This window comes from Prionailurus viverrinus, chromosome C1 (genome assembly GCF_022837055.1).
Source record: "Prionailurus viverrinus isolate Anna chromosome C1, UM_Priviv_1.0, whole genome shotgun sequence".
In the NCBI taxonomy this organism is placed as follows: domain Eukaryota; kingdom Metazoa; phylum Chordata; class Mammalia; order Carnivora; family Felidae; genus Prionailurus; species Prionailurus viverrinus.
Genome location: NC_062568.1, coordinates 26879494 through 26900933, shown reverse-complemented (window position 1 = coordinate 26900933; position 21440 = coordinate 26879494). Strand labels below are relative to the sequence as shown.

The 21440-nt window shown below is 38.9% G+C and overlaps 1 protein-coding gene across 2 annotated transcripts in view; it reads left to right on the top strand.

Annotated features, from left to right (window-relative positions):
• ICOS (inducible T cell costimulator) overlaps positions 1-21115 on the top strand; it is a 37812-nt gene extending 16697 nt beyond the window's left edge. Inside the window, exons 3-6 of one of the 2 annotated variants that reach the window (XM_047873336.1) lie at positions 14111-14449; positions 15513-15619; positions 16584-16668; positions 18881-21115. In XM_047873336.1, the coding sequence (XP_047729292.1) occupies positions 14111-14449; positions 15513-15619; positions 16584-16668; positions 18881-18921 (572 nt within the window). In that variant the 3' untranslated portion in view covers positions 18922-21115. Of the gene's footprint in view, positions 1-1943; positions 2363-14110; positions 14450-15512; positions 15620-16583; positions 16830-18880 lie in introns of those variants that run through there. The other variant, XM_047873337.1, reaches the window with a different exon arrangement.
• Positions 21116-21440: the final 325 nt, after the last annotated feature.

Sequence of the window (21440 nt, the reverse complement as noted above, 5' to 3'; positions counted from 1 at the left end):
GGAAGGTATAAGATGATGCTGGAAAGGAGAGCAGAGAGCGGACCATTGAGACTATATGGGCCATTTAAAGAATTTTGGATTTTTTCCAAGAACATTGGCTCAAGTCGTTGAAAGGTTTGTTCTGCCCAAATGAACCCCAGTATGTTAAACCCACTTGGGCCCTTAGAGTTGTTGATAATGTGCTTATTATCAGTCTGATACTTGAATTAATAATCGTGTTATTTCTATGGAAGGATGAATCCAACCTAGGTAGAGTTATTTCGAGTTGTTAGACTAAGCTGGTAAAGAAATTGTGCTTCTAGAACGATGTTCATCTTAAGCTCTAGTGGAATAATACCAGAATTCACTCTTACCACACAGAACACTATGCCATGTGACAGCCATTTTTTGGTTTGACAGGCGGCAAAACAGGCGTAAATGACTAAATGGAGATTCTAAGTTGCTAACAGTCTCCATGTTCAAAATTCCATCACGCTGCATATATCTAGCACCAAACGGTTCTTAAGAGCCTAAAAGAAGTATGTCAAGCACTCGCAGGTCTTTTCTTTTGGCATATTTTTAATCCTCCCAACTAAGTAGACTCTCTCATCCCACAAAAAGGGGGAGTATCTTATCTTCAGGTGATGTTTGAAGAATCTCAGACCAGGAAAGGCTGAGTTATTTGTTACATAGTAATTAGTGGCAGAACCAAGATTACAACACAAAATATACCTGACTCCAGATTTCACATTCTTTCCTCATTGTGTTGAAGTAGCAAGAGCTATAACAAATTTTAAAAGGAGAGAAATTCTCAGGTTTGCATTTGGTTGATGAGTTAATAGGTTGGAAACCTTGGTGATTTCTAGTCTTTAAAAAAATATTTTAATATTTATTTTTGAGAAAGAGAGAAAGAGACAGAGAGAGAGACAGAATACGAGCCGGGGAGGGGCAGAAAGAGAAGAAGACACAGAATTCCAAACAGACTCCAGGCTCTGAGCTGTCAGCACAGAGCCCGAGGTGGGGCTCGAACCCATGAACCGCAAGATCATGACCTGGGCCAAAGTTGGACGCTCCACCGACGGAACCACCAAGGTGCCCCAGTGATTTCTAGTCTTAACCATTGATCTCAGTGTAAAATTTAACAAAGTCATCATCTTGTGACTCTGGAGTAATAGGAAGCTCCTTGTTGTAAAAGGGTCTGGAAAAAACATGAACCTCTACCTGGGTTTGGAAGACCCTCTTTCTACACCTTATGGGCAGTGAGAACCATGTGGGTGACCTTATGAATTCTGATTTCAGAAAGACAACTCTGAAAGCAGCGTGGATGCTGTACCTGAGTGGGAATGATGGATGTGAGATGGTGCCTAATAAATGTGCATGTCTCACGATGTGTTCTGGGAAGTGGCTGGGAGGATAACCCTCAGGTGCAAGTTGAGCCTTGCTGTTGATTCCAAAGCATCCAATCTGTGACCCCTGAATTCCATCACCTCAGGAAAAACAGCCCTTTGCTGCCTGCAGACGGGCTCCCCCCTGAGATTAGAGAGAAGCCTGCTGATCCGAGCTGACCTTCAGCCCCTCCCACAACCCCCTCAAGTAGTCATGTTGGAGTGTTAAAAACCCAGATTGTTGACTTTTTTCCCCATTGATGAATTCAGGCCATTCCCAGTCAGTGTGATGAGCCTGAAAATCTGATACACTTGATTTTATCCCTTCATTGTCATATTTATTTCTATTTCTTTTCCTTTGCTGTTGTATCCTTTTAACTAAGTTTCTTTTAACTTCCTTCTTTGCTTCTGTAATTTGGAAGGTTCACTACAGTTCTTAACTGAGTAGTCATTATGTTTAGAGCATCTTGAGTGCCTATTATTGGATTAAAATAATGACAATGGCCTTGCCTGATGTGCTGACTCCACACTCCCCACTGATCTGAGAATTCCTGAAGGTTCTTCCCGTCCCACTCTCACGCTGTCCAGTTAGCACAACCCCGCCCCAATCTTGGGCTTTGAAATAATAATTGCAGATCATTGCCAGGTTTCCTCTTACAGTATTTCTTGTCTGTTTTAAGGATCTCTTCTTCACACTTCCCTCACCTATTTTCAGTGCCAGCACCCCTCTTGCCATCTGCTCCTGTCTTGTGATCTCTGTTTTGATACAGTGATTAGAAGACTTCTATCATTTTCTGCAGATACCTCGAACTCTGTGAATTCCAGCACGGGTAAAGAAGTCTTTCTTTAACTCTGATGGGTGACCAGTATCTTTTCTGGGAATAGGATTCCTGGACTGAAGTCTTTTCTCTGAATTCTCTGTGGACCCCCATCCACTGTCCGCTGGCTTCTAGGGTTACAGGTGAACAGTTCCATGCTACTCTGATTCTCGCTCATTTGTAAGTAACTTTAAAAAAACCTCTAGGATCTTGTATGCTATTTATTTCAATATTGGAATTCAGGAATTCTGCCAGGGCATGCCTAGCTCTGAGTATTTTCATTAATATTGCTTGGGACTGAGTGAGCCTTTTCAATCTGTAGACTTGAGGGTTTTGTTTTGTTTTTTTTTTTTTTTTTTTTTTTAAATTTTCAGGGCTATTTTTCTCCCCATAGTTTAATCATATCTTTTTCTTTGTCTTTTTCTCTTCTTTCTAGGAATATCTATTATTCTCATGTACGATCTTGAGTGCTGTGTTTTTTCAGCCATAGTGAACACAGTGGCTTTCCTAATTTCTCATTGTTATTGGCAACCCCCTCAGATGAAGTGGAATAGCATAGTTTTTAAATTGCTAACAGCATATTCCCATTTCTTGGTAGAAACAGAATGTAGGTGTGTAGACAGGGCCCGATTCTCATTTTGGTTTTGCTCACTGTAAAGTGTATAAACTTGTTTGACTTAAAAAAAAAATGGCCTCAATATTCGCAGTTGTAAACTGAGCAAAACCCACAACTTATGCTACCTTCTTAGCTTAAGGATAGGAAATTTCTATGCAAAAGGATTTATTAAACTTTGTAAATAAAAATCATCTGTAGCCTTTTAATACCCAAGGAAAGGGCCACATTTACTCATTAAAGGCTCGTCTGTGCTATTGCTATTCTAATAAATTGAGTCCTTCAAATGGCACTTTTTGGTCATCCTAAGTAAAATAGGACCTTTGGCATTTGAAGACTTCTTATGAAAATTCAAAACTAGGGGCACCTGGGTGGCTCAGGCGGTTAAGCATCTGACTTTGGCTCAGGTCATGATCTTGCAGTTCGTGAGTTCAAGCCCCACATTGGGCTCTGTGTTGCCAGTTCAGAGCCCTCTGAGCCTGGAGCCTGCTTCTTTGTCTCCCTCTCTCTTTGCCCCTCCCCTGTTCTCTCTCTCAAAATCTGAACATTAAAAAATTTAAAAAAATTCAAAACTATATTTTAGAAAGTAGAACTTAAGTATTTAGAAAGTATACAACACAAATGAAAACTGTTAGTCAAAACATGATTTTTTTCATTGCTTTAGCCTGTAAGGTTGATCAAAACAGACCAAGATTTCCAAGTTTAAAGAGAGTCAGATGTTGGGGATATGGTCCTCCTCTGGGTCACGTATGACATATTGATGCCTGTTTCTACTTTGCGTGAGACAACGCTAAGAAAAATCGAGTTGACTCTAGGGACAGTGACAGACTCACGAATTTTGGTTCTGTCAACCACTAGTTCTGATAGTAGCTTTTGTTTGTCGGAGCTGTGTTGACATAGGCATGGCACTTTCAACAAGCAATTAGAGATCATTTTAATATAGCTGTTTTGAATTTGAGAAATCAAACTTTTTACAGCCAACGTTTATATTTTCCTAGGACTCATCACCAAAATGCCCATTCATGGAAAACAACAACAAACAAATCCTCTAGTTCACTCACAAGAAAAGTTGTGTCTATGTTGTATTATGTCTAAAACAAAAATCTCCCATTATTTCCTGTTTGTACCTGTTGAATGATAACGAAAGTTTGTATGTGTGAATCCATGTTTTTACATGTCTACAGGCAGAGAAGTTACAGAATAAAAGAAGTTTGTCAGAGCAAAGAGCTAGACTTTGTTGCAGATTCAAATACACAGGGTAGCTCATAGCTTAACACGTGGTTGTTGAATGAGCATATCTAAAGAAATGTGTTCAGCACAAAGTAATTTTATATCTAAGAAATTATTTTAGGTATTTTTGGTATATGATAACTTTTTAAATCACAGAATACATATGTGGCATCAATGTAAATAGTACTTAAAGTACTTGGGATGATAATATACCCAATACATCTGGAAGGAAAAGAAATATCCAAACATAACTTCCCAATCAAGTTTAATGTTAAAAGCTTCTTTTTTTGTTTCTTTTTTTTTTTTTTCAGCAAGTCTCTTTAGCTTCTGGGCTTCAGGTTCTGTGGCATTAGGGGGTTGGACTAGATTACTGGACTAAGAGGCTCCTTAAGAATGCGGGCTCTGGTCTCAGATTGTCTAGGTTCATATTATGGTTCCACCACATATTGGCTCAATAACTTTGGGCCAGTGATTCAAGCCTCTGTTTCCTCAAAATATGAAAGTTTCCTTAAAATAGAAAATCCAACATAAAAGACTGTTATGAACATCAAATTATGTATTGCATGTAATGCATTTAACAGTATTCAAGAAACTCTCAATGCTTATAAATTGTTGTTGTATTATTATTTGGAAACTTTTGAAAGCTGAAATATTTATTTAACTTCCAGACCTATTAGGCTTCAGAGAATTGGCCAGGTAGAATTCAGTTTGAGTCTTTGTCTTTGGACTGGGAAACAAGTATTCTCCAGTAAACAGAATCTCTTGCTCTGCTTTTCTCGTTCTTCTCCTCAGTCCATTGCAGGACATTTGCCAAACATGCTCAGCCTCCATATTTTTCTATGCATTCATTTATTTTATTGAGCTTATAAAATGTTCTAGCTCCTTGGATGGTTTAGGTGACCATACTACGGTTCTTATCCTTGTGAAGCTCATGGTTAAATGAGGAAGACAGACAAAATAATTATGATCTAAGATGATATGCATTGTAAATACATTGGTGTAAACAAAGTATTATTGAGAGCATAGAGATAGGTGTCTTTGTCTGGGGTCTCAGGGACCAATTTAAAATGGTTCTTAAAGAATGCATGGGGGTTTCTAAGAAGACAAAGAAGTACCGGGATATTCTAGTTTATGGGAATAGTTTAAGGATGTGAGAAGAACGGCCAAAAATTTAGTATAGGTGGACCATATATGGTCCACAGATTGTGAAAAGAGCTGGTGTCATGCTAAGAAAATTGATTTTTTACCTCATAAGTAACAATATCATAGAGACTTTAGGCTGGGGAGTGAAATGCTTTTTAGGAACACAAATTTGGAAGCAGCATGGAGGATGGATTTGGAAACGGAGAGACTGCTGCTGAGGCCAGTCAAGAAGCTTCCACAGAGGAGGGAAGACACAAAAATGCCTTGGATTGGCAACAGAAATAGAGAAAAGCAACTGAATTCAAGAGATATCCTTGAGCTAAAGTCAACGGGACTTAGTGGCCAATTGGATCAGGAGAACCAGAGAGAGGGAAGTATGAGGAAGGGGGTCAGACTAGTGACTCCCTTAAATGACAAGGTTTGGGTTTGGGAGTGAATATTGAGTTCAGGTTGGAAATGTTATTCTTGATCTATCAGAGGAAACCAGATAGAGATGTTGAAAGGAAACTGGTGATAAAGGACTGGAGCCAAGGGAAGGGGTGGCTGAGATAAAGGTGAGTGTTACTAGAGTAGAGAGGAGAGCTGGAGCCTTCAGTGTAACAAGCTCACCCAGCCAATGCCTTGTCTATGTGCCCAAAGGAGGGATGGGAAGTAATGTGGATATTCTTGGGTGCCAATAAAATTCTTTCTCCCTCCCCTTCTGTGTAAGAGACGTGGGCTCATTAAATCTCATGTAATTTCCCTGGTGGGGCAATTTTAAATCACTGACAATGAATTAACTAGGAAAGTAACTTGTTTGCAACTTAACTGCTACTTCATGAATATTGCGACAAAGCTTTATAGCATATTTGATATTCTTCTGTTTTTATGAAGAAAGTTTTTACTAGAAGAAAATCATTTTTCCATATTTTTCTTATTCTGTAATAGGATACACACTTTAGAGGACCGAGGGTTGTTTTATCCCCCCAACAAATTTCCTTGGAGAGTAAAAACAATACACATATTTGTGTGCGTGTGCGCGCACATATACACACACACGCACGCGCTCTTTTGGCTTTTTGATTTTCTCCTCACTTCTTCACATCTTTTGTCTTTGTTAGGAAGTTAGATCAAATTGGGTTTATTTTGTTTATCCTCCCTACTCACTTCAATCACTTCTTTGGAGTATGGATGCCTTTGAATAGTAATGTAAGTATAGAAATGATGCGTGTATAAAAATATGTAATCAGGATTCTAAAAGTTTTAGCCAGTAGACTCGTAAAAAATGACAATACTTTAAAGGTGAAAAAAAGTGGTAAATGCATGCTTTTTTAAATGCCAACATTTCTTAGTAAAAGATAAAATGTAACAAACCCTAAATAAACGCTGCAGTTTTTAGGACTTCACCTCTTATGTCACACTCATGTGCCGTGCTAAGCTAAAGTTTATTGTTTGATTACAGAAAACATGTTTAATAAGCACTATCAATAATTGCATACTCAGGAGATCTTATCTTTCTATCGCTCTGAGACCTTTGTGGAGGTTTGTGGTTAGAAGTCTGAGTTAAGGAGAATAAAATAAAATTACTGTTTTGTCTCACACCCCCTGCAGTTGTGTGGGTTTTCTAAAGTGTTTTTGCCAAAAGATTTCAACAGGGGATAATACAACTGCTTACAAGGAGTCCTGGCAGGATGGGTTCCAGTAAGGCCATCTTATACTATAGAAATGGAATGGTTTAGATATTTAAAAAAAAAAAACAACGTACAAAAACTCTTCTGAGCCACAGTACAATTCTCAGGAGAATGATCTTTTCTTCTGATTTGTTTTTTTTTAACAACCTCCACAGTTCCCACACCCAGGGGATACCAATGTTCTTGTCCCTTAAATAACTTGAAAACCTAAAGAAATCACCTAGTATAAGGACCGTGATTTTACTCTTGGAAACATTAGTCCACTGATGTCAAGAGTAAAGTTATCACAATCATAGTTAGCAGCAGTTAACAGGTTTGAACCTCTATTGGGAAGGTTGTACCCTTTAGACATGGTAGTCTATGTGATTAAGAAGACACAATACCTGTTCTCCAGAGTACTTATAATCCAGGAGTGCTAACAAGTAAACAGATATGGTAGCAAAACAAAAACTAATACTTAATATTTAGATTTTAAGACCCATTACTCGGAGTCAAGAGGACATATTTCTATTGTGTTTTAAATAATGTATTAAGTGCTGAAAGATATAGCATGGTGTTTTATCCTAAGTCACTAACATGCTGTAGTTATGAAACATGTGAGTGTATTAGAAGAATCATTGGTCCAGGGGCCCCTGTCTTGGCCATACATTGGGCAATTTTAAAGACTGTGCACTCTGGAGGATCTAAATAATCAACCAGGTTTAAACTTGTCCTCTCCTCTGTAGAGAATCATCAATCATCTAAACAAGTCTTTATGAACCTAGTAGATATTTAAAGAGAAAGAATCTGTTTCTTTAGAGCTCAGAGAGAATTTTCTTTAGAATCTGACATTCCATTTCAGGAGATACCCTTCATGCTTGATTATACATTTGCATGTACTTGCTTCTAGAAGAAAGACAACATGGCATAGCTAATCATGAGATCATGTTCCAGCAATGAGCTATGGAATCCTGGGCAAGATACTCACTTTTCTGCCCCAAGTCTAGCTTGATAAATGTAAATATAAAATGAAAGGCTTAACTGGATCATTTCTGAGAGTCCTTTTGGTTCTTACATTGTATATTCTATTCATCGCCCCAGATTTATAACATCACCGAAATCTACATATTCATTAGTTCATCTCTGTGTCTAATAAATATTTATTATGACTTACTACATACTATAGATGCTATTGTAGATAGTTGGGATGGATTGGTGAAGGAGATCAACAAGGTACCTAATTTTAAATAGTGGGGTAAACCTGATGTAACAGTGGGGTAGCCAGACAATAAATAAGTAAATAAATAAACCAGATTATTTCAGGCAATGATAAATATTTTCTCTTAGTAATAGGACAGAAATGACTTGGGGTGTACTTTGGATTGAGTGGTCAGTGGTCGCTAAAGAAGTAGTAGTTATGTGAAGACTGGAGAGAACATTCTAGATGAAAAACCAACAAATTCGAAGCCCAGGGGACCAGCTTCTTATATTTGAGGAATAGAAAGAAGAGCAGTATGACTGCAGCGTAGTGAGTGACTGGTATAAAATGGTGTTGAAGAGCTACGTAGGTCATGCAGGTCATGGAAACTAGGCTGAGGAGTTGAATTTAATTCTAAGTGAGATTTATATTTCATAAGCAGGGCAATGACACAATCTGCGAATGTTAGAAGATCATTCTGGCTTCCCTGAAGGGAATAGATGGTAAAAGGGCAGAAGTGAGAGCAGCAAGTTAGGAGACTCTTGCAGTCCTAAAGAGAGATGATATGGTTTGGCCCAGTTGAAGTTTAGATGCAGGAGCAGTGGATAGACTCAACCAGACATAAAACAGAAGTACAGGAAGTTAGGCCTTCTTCCCGTAGACAGACTTTAACATGCTCCTGTAAGCTCAGTCTGTAGTGATCACTGTCTCGCTTCATGTGGTTGCCTGCTTCCATTACCCGCCCCTTGGTTGTTGCTAGTGGCACTTCAACTGTAGATTAAACCCAGAATCTTTTCTGCACCCAAGAAGTTGTATTCCCTGTGGACAAATAATCTAACCTGTCTGCATCTTCAGAAAGAATTGGACTTGTATAATTTCTAAGTTTACCAGGTCTAATTGTTTGTGATGCTGAGTGGGGGTTGAACCATGTTACAAGAAACACAAATGTGAAGGAGAACGTGTTTTGGGGAGTCTGAAACACAGACAGACAGTGTCTATGAGAACTTAGATGGAGATGATATGTTAGGGAGGAAGGTGAGGAACTTATCAAAGACTGTGGGAAGGGAGATTTTGGAAGATGATTTTATAAGAAGTGCTATGTAAAAAAAAAAGTAAGCTGAGATAAAGGAAGAAAGAACAGAAGAAAGATTGGTGAGGGGAACTCTCACAATTTTTAACTTCTGGTACAGCAGAGGAACTGATCAAACAGATCTGACACTCAACCAAAATGAACACTGGCTATAAAAATTGGTGTTATGATACCAGCACTCCCAGTTGAATATTAGATCTGGAGATGAGAAGATCCAGGAAGGGTGAAGAAAAGATTCTAGTTGTTTCTGCAGTTATAAGAAACCAATACATTCTGATTTTCCTTAAATTATCTGCCTACCCGCTAAATGCTTTAGCCATGGTTATAGGAATGATCTCCTTTTGATAGTGTTTTTTCACATGTCTCCAAAGGCTAAGGAGCATTTTTAATCAGGTACTGAAGCATATCTGTTCTACAAGTGCCAAAGTAATTATGAAGCACTTGATTAAATGTCATACCTGCTTCTTTTAATTGAAAACATTCAAATTGCAGACTTAGAGTTGTCAAATGGTTTTCTAGACGAAAAGCTTAAGCATTGGTTATGTAGAAACATAAGTCAGGCTTCTTATCACTATCTTTAATAATAAAAAGCCCACCTAGATTAAATATGATAAAGTGAACAAGTCAGAGTGCCCAGAAGAAATGACACTTTGGAATCCCCAGCTACTCCTCTGATGTCAATGGCACACATCCTTGGCATTATCACTCAAGAAAAACTTAGGTAGTCTTCTTAGCCCTACCTAAACACTTTCACAGGCAAGGAAGATAGTCTCATTCAATTTATTTCTCCTGACCCCCCTGGAATATCCCAGTAAGATTCTGGAACAGAGAAGACTATTGGAACAACAAAGTAGTAGCTTATCTTGCAATCTTCTTTGGATAGGTTTTGATCCTGGATCCCTAGTGAGTAAGTGTTGGAAAGAACTTGAAGATGTTTTGGTACTTCCTTATTTCACAGATGAAGAGACCAAAGTCAGAGGGGTACCAGAGTCACAGACTTGCTATGGCAAGGCCAGAATTTTCCTCTCATTTCCTTGGGAATCACTGCGTTGCATCTTCCACTACTCTGCACTGCTGATCATTACCTTTCATCTTGTGTTGGATTGTGGGTCATAGTGTGGGCATGGGGCAGAGAAGAGAAGCTTATGACAAAACATCTTCAGAAATACAAGATAGGGCATCTATGTCTATGTGTTTACATGGTGGCCACAGACACTTTGGCCCCAAGATCTCTGTGGTTTACTTGCTGCCATTCTAAAGTCCTGGGAAAATTTGCTCTGGACATTTTTTTTTAATTTTTAAAATATTTAGTTTTGAGAGAAAGAGGGAGAGGGGAGAGGGGAGGGAGGGAGGGAGGGAGAGAGGGAGGGAGGGAGAGAGAGAGAGAGAGAGAGAGAGAGAGAGAGAGAGAATGAATGAGCAGGTGAGGGGCAGAGAGAGGGAGACACAGAATCCAAAGTAGGTCCCAGGCTCCGAGCTGTCAGCACAGAGCCCGACATGGGGCTCAAACTTGCAAACCATGAGATCATGATCTGAGCCAAAGTTGGATGCTTAAATAACTGAGCCACCCCCCTCCCCCTTCCCCCGCCGGTGCCCTGGACATTTCTAAAGAAACTGAGAACCAGCCCACTGATTTTATTCTCTGCAGGAGAATACAGAGTCCTAAACATCAGAACAATAGTCATGCAGCATAATTTATTTGCACATAAATAAGTCCCCAAGAAAATATCTTTCATTTTAATCTAATGTAAACTGCATATATATCCATGCTATCAGTTATTTCCTTTTGCCTTTTGCTTACATTGTTTCCTCTATTTTTAAAATGAAGACAAGCATTATTTTCCTTCTGTATAGTTACAAATTTTTGTTCTAGAACAAGACATCTATACAGAAGACTGAACATCAGTGCACAATAAATAATTATAAAGCATACTACCTTGCCTGCATAATCATCACATCTCAAGAAATAAAACACTGTCGGCACACAGAAGCCTTTCTACCCCCTGGGTTTTGCTTCCTGATTCAACATTTCCTTCCCTTTATGTAAAACCATTAGACTGAACTTTGTGATATCCATTTAGGTTATATTTTCTATTTAAAATTTTCTAAGTGTTTGTTTATTTTTGAGAGAGAGAGACAGAGAAGGAAACAGAGCATGAGCAGGGGAGGGGCAGAGAGAGAGGGAGACAGAATCCGAAGCAGTCTCCAGGCTCTGAGTTGTCAGCACAGAGCCCTACACGGGGCTCGAACTCACGAACCAGGAGATTATGACGTGAGCAGAAGTTGGACACTTAACTGACTGAGCCACCCTGGCCCCCTGTTTCTATTTTCTTAGTCATTAGGCAAGAAATCACAACATGCATACTTCACTTACCAAAGTTTCTCATTATACATACCTTTACTATTTCACTTTGTTTTTTATTGTTGATGTTGAGACATCACCTGCCAGTCTAATAGTTCCTTCTCTGAAGGTAAAGTGTCTCTTTTCTATGGCTGCTTTTAGGATTTCCATTACGATGTATCTAGATGTACACATTTAAAAAAAATCTGCTAGGGATTTGTTGGGATTCTTGAATCTGGATGATGACTGCACTTCAAATAATTTTTCTAACCTAATTTTTTAGTTCATCAATTCTCTCTTTAGCTCTAATATGCTTTGAAAATATCCATGGAATTTTTAATCATAGTCTGGATTTTGCCAGTTTTATTTGATTCTTTTTCAAATTAGGTTTTTTGTTTGTTTCTTTTAGTTTCCTTTGCTTTGCAGAGGTTATTAGAAGTTTGTCTTTTACTGCCTTAAATGCAGTAAGCCCCGTTGTTTGTTTTGGGATCTGACTATTCAAATATAGAACTTTAAGGGGGCTTTGTTTCTGTAGTCCATTGTTTGTTTTGTTTCCTTGCATGTCTGATTAATTTTTTTGGTGTGCTTGTCATTGTTTTTAAATATTATTTGTGGATAGGATTTGAGGCCTACGATGTAAATCTTTGTTCCTAGAATAGTTGCATATTTACTCTCAATAGCCTAAGGGTAATAATGATCCAAAATGACCCTGAACAAAATTCAAGGATTTAGGTTTTCTGGACCATTGAAGTGATTTGAGCTGGTTTCCTTCTGGTTTAACCATAGTCCAAGAAGGGAACCGTTTGAGATCCCAACTTACTGAGGAGAGGATGGCCATCTAGGTTTCTCACTTTGAAGATTCTGGGAGTTGAGGCATGAAAACAAAAATTTGAACCTGGGAGAACAGCAAACACTCAGAGTAAAAGCAACTTCTAAACTCTGCTCATCTCTCTGAGTTCTGGTTCTTCAGATTTAACCCACCAATTTCTTCTCTTTGCTAAACCTTCTTAAGCCTTTTAATAATATTTTTTAGACCTTTTGTTCAGCAATTTTGGTTGTTTGGGTGTGGGAATTTGTTGGAATCTGGGTGGTCATAACCAAAACACTAGAACACTTAGGCATATTTTCGCAGTCAAATCTCCAAGTTGAAAATCTATCCCCTTGTAATATGGAATCTAAATTAAAGAGATCTAAATTAAAGCCTGTAGATATTAAGAAAAATAAGTAACTGTGCTAAATCTTAAATAAAATTAGGACAATTAGTGCAAGCAGAGTTGTGGCAGGTGAATCCACCTGCATCATGTTTAGTCATATCATAAATTAAAGTTCTTTCAGAAAGCAACATGGCAATACATAGCGCCATAACATGTTTAAACAGTTTGACTAGGTCATAAAAGCAAAGCGCTAAAAATCACCCTAATATTCAACATTGGAATGCTTTAACAAATTATATATTAACATTATGTCATAATATACATACAGTCATTAAAAAGGATGACTGTGACAACTATGTAAGAAATGGAACTTTTATGATATATCATTAAGTGACAATAGCAGAACACAAAGAAATATGTCTATAAAACAAGTGCATATCTGGAAGATAGAGGGGAAATATACACAGATAGTATGTCTATTTCACAATAGGGCTGGACAACTTTTTTTCCTTCAACATTCTTTTTTTACTTGCTATATTCTCTTTAAGAATAAAGACAGATTTCAAAACTTAAGCGAAAAACTTTCATGCTAATAATTTTCCCAATTTCAGTGAGAAACTCGTATAAAAAAAAAGGAAAAAGGAACAGAAGAGAACAGTTACTTATAACTCAGTAACTCAGAATCTACAACCAGACTATAACCATTTTGGCTCCTTCCTTGTGTGACCTCTGTGTAGGTTTCAAAAATACCCTTGGCTTCCTAGAAAGCTTAAAATGTATTGGAAAAAAAAAAAAGAAAAAGAAATTGACAAAAATCTGGTGCCTTACCATTGTCATCAGACCTTGATTCAATTCTCAATGGATCAGATTCAGAGAAGACACATTTCTATCATTTGAAAATGATTCATCTGTTGTTTTACTCTCTGACAGGAGGGTATAGTGTAAATATATATTTATATGTAATTGTTCATTTTTTAGTTTAAGCTATTTTTCACTTTTTAAAGTTTTTTTGTAAGTTACATCATTCCCCAAATTTCATCCCAAATCTTCCTTTGTTTGACAAAGTGCTAATCCTCCTTCAATCTCAATTTTAAAAATCAAAAGGGCATTATTTGATTCTATAAACAAAATTAGAACCCAACCCCCCACCTTTATTGGAACAGTACTCCCTTCCTAGCATTAATTCAGATGTTTTACTACATATTTGTTTATCATCTGTCTCCAATATAAAAGCATAATCAGATAATATGGTGCCTGCCCTGTGTAAATATATTTTTTAATATATTACATATTATATGTTCATATGTAACAAGCAAATTTCTGGTCAGGTTATTTTCGAGGGCAGAGTTTTATTTGTTGTCCTGTTCTTTTGGTTGTGAAATTCTTTCATTTTGGTGCAATAGAGGTGACTTTATGAAGCGAAGAGATAAATTTTGTGCTCAAATACAACTAATAGAGTAACATCTTCATAAAACGTCACTTTTGCTTTGTTTTCTTCCCTTTTATCCAGGAGAAATCAATGATTCTGCCAAGTCCGAGATGTTTACCTTTCACGATGGAGGCATACAAATTTCATGCAAATTCAGTGAGATTGCCTTGCAATTTAAAATGAAGTTGCTAAAAGGGACGGAAGTTCTCTGTGATCTCACTAAGACAAAAGAAAGTGGTAACACGGTGTCCATTAAGAATCTGAAATTCTGTCAAACTCAGTTATTCAATGACAGTGTCTCCTTTTTCCTGTATAATTTGGACAATTCTCATGCCAGCTATTACACCTGCGAACTGTCAATTTTTGATCCTCCTCCTTTTCAGAAGAAGAATATTAGCAGAGAATATTTGAATATTTATGGTAAGACACGGTTTTCATCTTTCAGACTTAAGAGTACGTTCCCATTTAACAGCTTTTCTCACTAATGAAAACAACTAAGCAAATGACTATTGTTTAAAGTTTATTTATTTATTTCATTTTGAGAGAGAGAGAAAGAGAGAATCCTAAGGAGGCTCCACACTGTCAGTGCAGAGCCTGACATGGGGCTCGAACTCACTAACTGTGAGATCATGACCTGAGTGAGCCAAAACCAAGAGTTGGATGTTTAACCCACTGAGCCACTCAGGTGCCCCTAAGCAAATAAGTATCGTTTGTGGAGCTCATTTTGGTGCAATTGATGGCAATAATTTATCATAAAAATATGCAAGGGATAATTTATTATTAATAATTAGTATTAATCAGTAATATGCAATTTGATCACGTAGACTATTGAGTTAGAAATAGGTTATGTTGGGGCGCCTGTATGGCTCAGTCGGTTAAGTGTTTGACTCTTGATTTCGGCTCAGGTCATGATCTCATAGTCCACCTTCTAGAGATTCTCTCTCTCCCTCTTCTGCCCCTCCTCCTCCCACTCTCTTTCTCCCTCTCCAAAAAACAAAAAAGAAAAGAAAAAAATAGGTCATGTTGTCTTTAAAACGCATAGGCCATTAAAAATCAGGAAAAAATTTAAGACAATTACCCAAATCTGTGGCCTAATGGCCATTGGCTCTAGTCATGTAAAACTTAAGGTTTTGGTTAGTGTTGGTTTTGTGGAATCAAGTGAGGGGATTGAAAGCCATAGTTTTATACCATTACTTTTCCTACTTAGTCTTCTACAAAAATATAGACAGAAAAAGTCCTTCCTAGTCACCACATTTGTAATCATTTATGTGCATAGAATCTTTCAGGTTTTAGTTTTTAAATGCTTGCTATAATACTGAGATGGTGTTATATACTGTGCATTGGATTCCATGATTGTAATGAAGGCAAACTGCATTTGATTAAATCACTTTTTTGAATTTGGTAAAAGAACTTGTGATTCGGCACCCAAAAAGGAGATTTGTTTCTCACAGTTTTTCCTTAACGTGTCTCCTTTCCAATCCAGAATCACAGATTTGCTGCCAGCTGAAGTTCTGGTTACCCATAGGGTGTTCAGCTTTTGTTGTAGTCTACATTTTTGGATGCGTATTTCTTTGTTGGCTTACAAAAAAGGTGAGCAATGTCTCTATTTTTCTCGCCTCTGCTTTCCTGAAGAATATCAGTAGTTATTTACTCAAAGCACCTACTGTTCTTGCCAGAGTGATTTGATTAACAGACATTTTCTTTTCCATAAGATAGGTCTACTAACTACTAACTTGGAACAGAAGCTTATTCTATAGCTGCTTCATTCTAAAAAAGGATTTGAGGGCTTATGGAAAGAGCTGTTATTATTATTATTCCAAAAAGATAAGGGAATTGGGGCCAAGAAAACATAAAAAGTCAGGACGAAGATTGAAACATAAAAATAGATGCTTCTGACTTCTGAGAATCATTAAATATGGGCTGCAAATTTGATTCTAAGTTTCCAGAGTCAGGACAAAGATGAAACAGTTTCGTTTCACTCAACTTGTCAGTTAAACAATCAGTGAGAAAGTCTTATAAGGTGTCAGTCTTAGCTGAGAAGTAAATGGCCAACTTCTTTCCATGGCTAAGTTGTTAGGACTGTTTTTGAAGAAGACCATAGAAAAACTAGGCAGAGAATTCAACAATGACAAAACAATCTCTCTGTGCTGGGGGTGTTATTTCCAGTCTTTCATAATATAGGTTCTCAATGAGAGAACTTACACCATTCTGCATTTTACACAGGTATCAGTGGCCAGACCATGGGTGTATCTGTGCCAGAATGGAATTCAAAAAGAGAGATAAAGAATAGAGTGAGATAGGGCTCGCTATCTAAATCTACAAAAGAAGGGAACAATAAAAACAACAATGAGGGAGGAAATTCAGCAGAAGGGTCTTTTTATTTAAAGCCCTTTTCATATTGGTCTCCTACTTAGCTGGAAGTCAGGAGCCTACACCACATGCTAACGCTTTTGTCGCATATCACTTCAACCAAGAACAGAAAGCAGTGAAAAAAGACCAGGGATGGAGATGAGGAAGAGCAGCTGACAAACCATGTTTCTGACTTCTCTTTCAGAAGTATCGATCCAGTGGGCATGACCCTAACAGTGAATACATGTTTATGGCAGCAGTGAACACAGCCAAGAAACCTGGACTCACAGGTATGGCTCCATCGGGGGGTTTGGGTAGAGCAGAGTGTTCTTCACATTATGCTTGGAATTTTAATTTTTAATTTTATTTATTTTTAAAGTTTATTTATTTTGACAGAGACAGAGAGAGAGAGAGCAAGTGAGCATGTGTATGAACACAAATAGGGGAGGGGCAGAGAGAATCCCAACCAGGCTCTGCACTGTCAGCTCAGAGCCTGACGCGGGGCTCCATCCCATAGAACTATGAGATCATGACCTGAGCTGAAATCCAAGAGTCAGGTGTGCAACTGACTGAGCCACCCATGGGCCCTTAATTTCTTATTTTAAAGGAAGGCCAAATGTCTCTCTGGCCTCATTTTAGTCTTTTCTGTGGAAATTTGAATTTTTCACTTCAAGTTTATCCTTTTCTGCAGTACACTGCAGACAAACAATGTATTTGTAAACCACTATTAAAAAATAAACGAGCAAAGGATCCATAAAACCACTATTGTATCACCGCAGTTTTCTAATTGGTATTTCAAAAGCTAGCATGATTCTAAGTCTTCCTTGGTAAAAAGTTCTCTAATTCACCTGATAAGCAGTTATTGGAGATCAGTGAGGTACAAATTGCTGAGTAAGGAGCTGTGGGAGATGCAGGGGTATATGAAGGGTTTTGGACAGAGATTTGGAAGAGAGATCTGGGCTGGTGCTACCAGGGGAAGGAGGAGTTGCTGGTGAGGCTCTTGCTATTCTGGTGAAAAGAAGGTGGAGGGCGAGAGGGCCCGGATGGCTGCACAAGGCCAGTTAGGTGCGACCTTTGACTTTTCCCATTCAGAGCGAACACTGTCAGTTTGAGGGTCATCAAGCTGAGGAGCATCTAGAAAGTTTGAAGCATCCCTTATGGAAAATTTGTAAGTCTTATGCCTTTGAGGTTGCGACGAGAGGACATATGTGATGAGACAGAAGGCCCCGAAGTTCTGCCACCATTCAGTGGTAAAGGACTTGTATAAAAAGGATGCAAACAGCACCTGTAATCATGGAATTAAAGCATGAGAAGGGATCTAAATGCTCCTTCAGTCTATCTCCTCATTTTTTGGATGAGAGAAGTTGATGCCCAGGGTGTTCAGTGACTCTTTTGGTTCCCTGGAGATTTCCCACCATAGCTTTGTCACTAACAAAGAGCATGCATTTCATTACTTGCCTATTAAAAAAAATCTTTTCGTTTAATCCCTGTGTGTGTTATAATGTGTCTGTTTTAGTTTGGATCCCTGAAAAAGCAGACCCCGAGACAGAGACTTGGGTAGAAGTAGTTTATTTAGAAGGTGACCCCAGGGAAAATGGATGAGCGAGCAGGGAGAGTAAGACAGGCAAGAAGGAAAAGCAAATGGAGATTGCACTACTGAGATCTCAGCTGGAGGCCACAGAACCTCTGAGGAATGTACAGGTGTCTCCAAGAATTGTTCTTCTGAAGGATGGCAAGTGGGGTATTTATCCAGTGGATCCCATCCCCACTGGGTTGGAGTTGCCTGTAGGGTCCACGAACTTTCCCTCATCCATCCTGGAGCCATGCTCTATGCTTGGCTCCCAAGTCTACAGAGAAATCCCTGAGACAGAAAGCAGAGTAATGCATGGTGGGACTCTTGTGCTAGAATGGACAGCATGTACAGAAGTGTCTACCCCGGCTGTGGCTGGGATCAGAGCCAGGCTATTTCACATCCCACCTACGAACTGTAATCACTGAAAAAGGCCATAGTGTAAGCTTCTTGAAGGTAGGTGGGTCTCTCCTCTGTATTCTGAAAACAATATGCATACACAAGTTCAAGCAGAGCATGTCTCAGCACCTCTGTCAAGTATTTATTGCATGATTATGTAAGTAGTACCAGGCCACATGATCTGTGTTGGGTAGAGAGAGGGGAGACTCAAGCAAGTCCTGGTCTTCACTCTGTAATGTCATTGGGAGAGCTGATGTGTTTACATAGAGGGTAGAATCATACGATAGTGTCAAAAGTCCTCAGTTGTGAAGTCGAGAGTTCAGGTCATGTTTATTACAGGAGTTAAGAGGAGGCTGGGTAAAACTTCACGGCAAATATGGAGCTGGTGCTGAGTCTTGAAGCATAGAGTTTGGATGGTGTGTGTGTCTGTGTGTGTGCATGTGTGTGTACAAGAGTCAGATGAAAGGGGCAAACTTGTTGAAGGGAATTGGAACAGAGTGCCTTTAAAAATGTTGTGCTACGTTTTGTTATAGGTGTGACTCATAATTTGGAACTTTGTGGCACCCAGGCATGAACCACGTGGGCCAGGTCCCCTCTGACTTGAAGCACAAGATTCCCACATCCCCTGGACCACAGAGAGTCAGACTTGATTTGAGTACATGCATCTTCTGCTGGTGTTCTGTTCAATCTGGACTAGTGACTATCGGTCAACAGGGGTTTTAAAAGGCTGCTTCGGTACTGTTGGGTTATCAAAAACACCCTCTTGCAACTAGTTTTACAGAAAGCCCAGCTCGTGTGTGCTCAACAAATAGACCTCACTGGGATGGAATTCCTATCTTCATATCTGCTTCTAGCAATGCACCAGCCAGGAGAACAAACACATCTCCAGATATTTTTAAAAGATGCCATGGGTACCGAATCTGCAAAGCAAATGGGCCGTCAAAGGCCAGTATCTCTCTGCACTTCACCTATAGACTACCTCTTCTTCCTCTAGGGCTGAGCATTCCTTTTTAGCCACACAGTAGGGGAAGGTGCTTCAAAATTATAGCTATTTTATTTCTGAGGTATCAACATGTAATTGTACTATTATAACAGGTTAGTACACAGTACTCTTTTCCAACATCTGAACCCCAGTCCTCTATTCCCAAGAGTTTAGACGCCTTCTTCTGCCTTCAGTTTTCCTTTTTAAAATACTCTACATGACTACTTGACAGGCATTCTGTTAAAAAACAATTTTTTGTAATGTTTATTCACTCTTGAGAGAAAAAGAGCATGAGCGTGGAGGGGCAGAGAGAGAGGGAGACACAGAATCTGAAGCAGGCGCTAAGCTCTGTGTTGTCAGCACAGAGCCCTACACAGGGCTGGAACTCACAGACCATGAGATCATGACCTGAGCCAAAGTCGGCGCTTAACTGACTGAGCCACCCAGGTGCTCCGACAGACATTCTTGAGTAGGGAGCTTTATCTACATTTTCGCCCTCTGCTGCTCAATAAAACACATATTATATATATTTAATTGTAGCCCAATGAATATAATTTGCCTATATTTTCCCTACAAGAATATTTTTGTTCCAGAAAGACCTCTTATTTTCCCAAATTCAGTTAAAATGATTTACTTTGTTGACTTGTTTCTACCACATTAGTGGTAGAAAACATTGCCTAGAATCAGAAGTGACTTTATTGTATGAGTCTGTTTTCTATCATTATCTATGTTTTCATGGTGCTATTAATTCCAAGCGAGGCTGTTTCTATAGGTCATCTTAAAATTGCAAACAAACAAACAAACCCACAAAACCGTCTTTCACTGCCCAACATTGTCCCGGGGGTTAGAGCCAATGATCCATTTAGTGGAAAGCTGTAGTTCCTGGAGGTCACTGACAGACTATAACCCAGATGACCTCCTGGCTTGACAGGTTGAAATGGCCCCATCAGCCTGGAGCAGCCATCCAGACCTGGGTGAAATTGCAAGGCTCGAGAGACTCCTGTGAGCCAAGGACAACCAGCTGCTCTTGCCCCCAGAAGCTGACGTCACCCTGGGGACCATGGTGAATCTGCCTGCATTTGTACCTCCAGGGTCTTGGAGGAGGCACAGATGTGCCAGGGAACATCAGCAGGATTCCTTCTCCTAGAAACTGGCCCTGGCCCTTCTAGATAGTCTTCCTTTGAATGCAATTTGGCTGGAAAGATTCTTAAATACATATAATATGTGATTGGTCTTAGCTGGAATATTTTCTCTGCTTCCTGTTTGCATGCCCAATGCTTCTGAAGCAGCCAATGTATGTGCAACAACATTTTTAACCTTAGGTAAAGTTGGGCTATTCAGTAGTTTTAAAATTGGTAGGTGCCTGTGTCTAGGTTACTTTAAAAGTGAGACCAGATATGTCATTACGCATACTTATATTCTTGTAAGCGTGCGTAATGATGGATACGTACAGTACAGTACTGCATTTGTAATTTGAATCAAGTTTGGTGGTGTTTTTCCAGCTGACTTGGACAACCTTGTTGGCTCTGCAGAGCTGTTCCCTGAGTTGTTTGCAGATTTGGGGGTGGGGGGTTGGCGTGGGGAGTACAGCCTTCATTGGGGTCCACCTGGCCTGGTTTCCATACTGTGCTCTAAAGCATCCTCATCTTCAGCACTGGACATTTCGAAGTGGATTATCAAATGATACAATTTCTATGAAATAAAGACTTGTTTTAAGAGGAGCTACTCATGAAATAGATTTTAGCAGTAGTAGGAAATTAAGGAATAAACATTTGATATTCAGCAACTGAAAATACTCAGAGTGTTTTCTTGGGGGAAGGAAACGGTTCCCTTAGGTGTAGCTAGCACTTGCAAATTTGACCTTATCTTTGAAGGTGGTTACATGGCTCGGAACAGTTGCTCATCATTTTTTTTTTTTTTTTTGTAAATATTGGAATAACCACAAACTTACATAAAAAAGTTGGAAGTACAGCAGAAGAACTCTTCTTTTCCTCATTAAGTTTCTAGCCTGATGCCCTATCACCTCTGGACATAAGTATTTTCTACAAACAAGAACACTCTTTTATCCAGAACCACAATGCAACCATCAACATCAGAAAATTAACACTGAT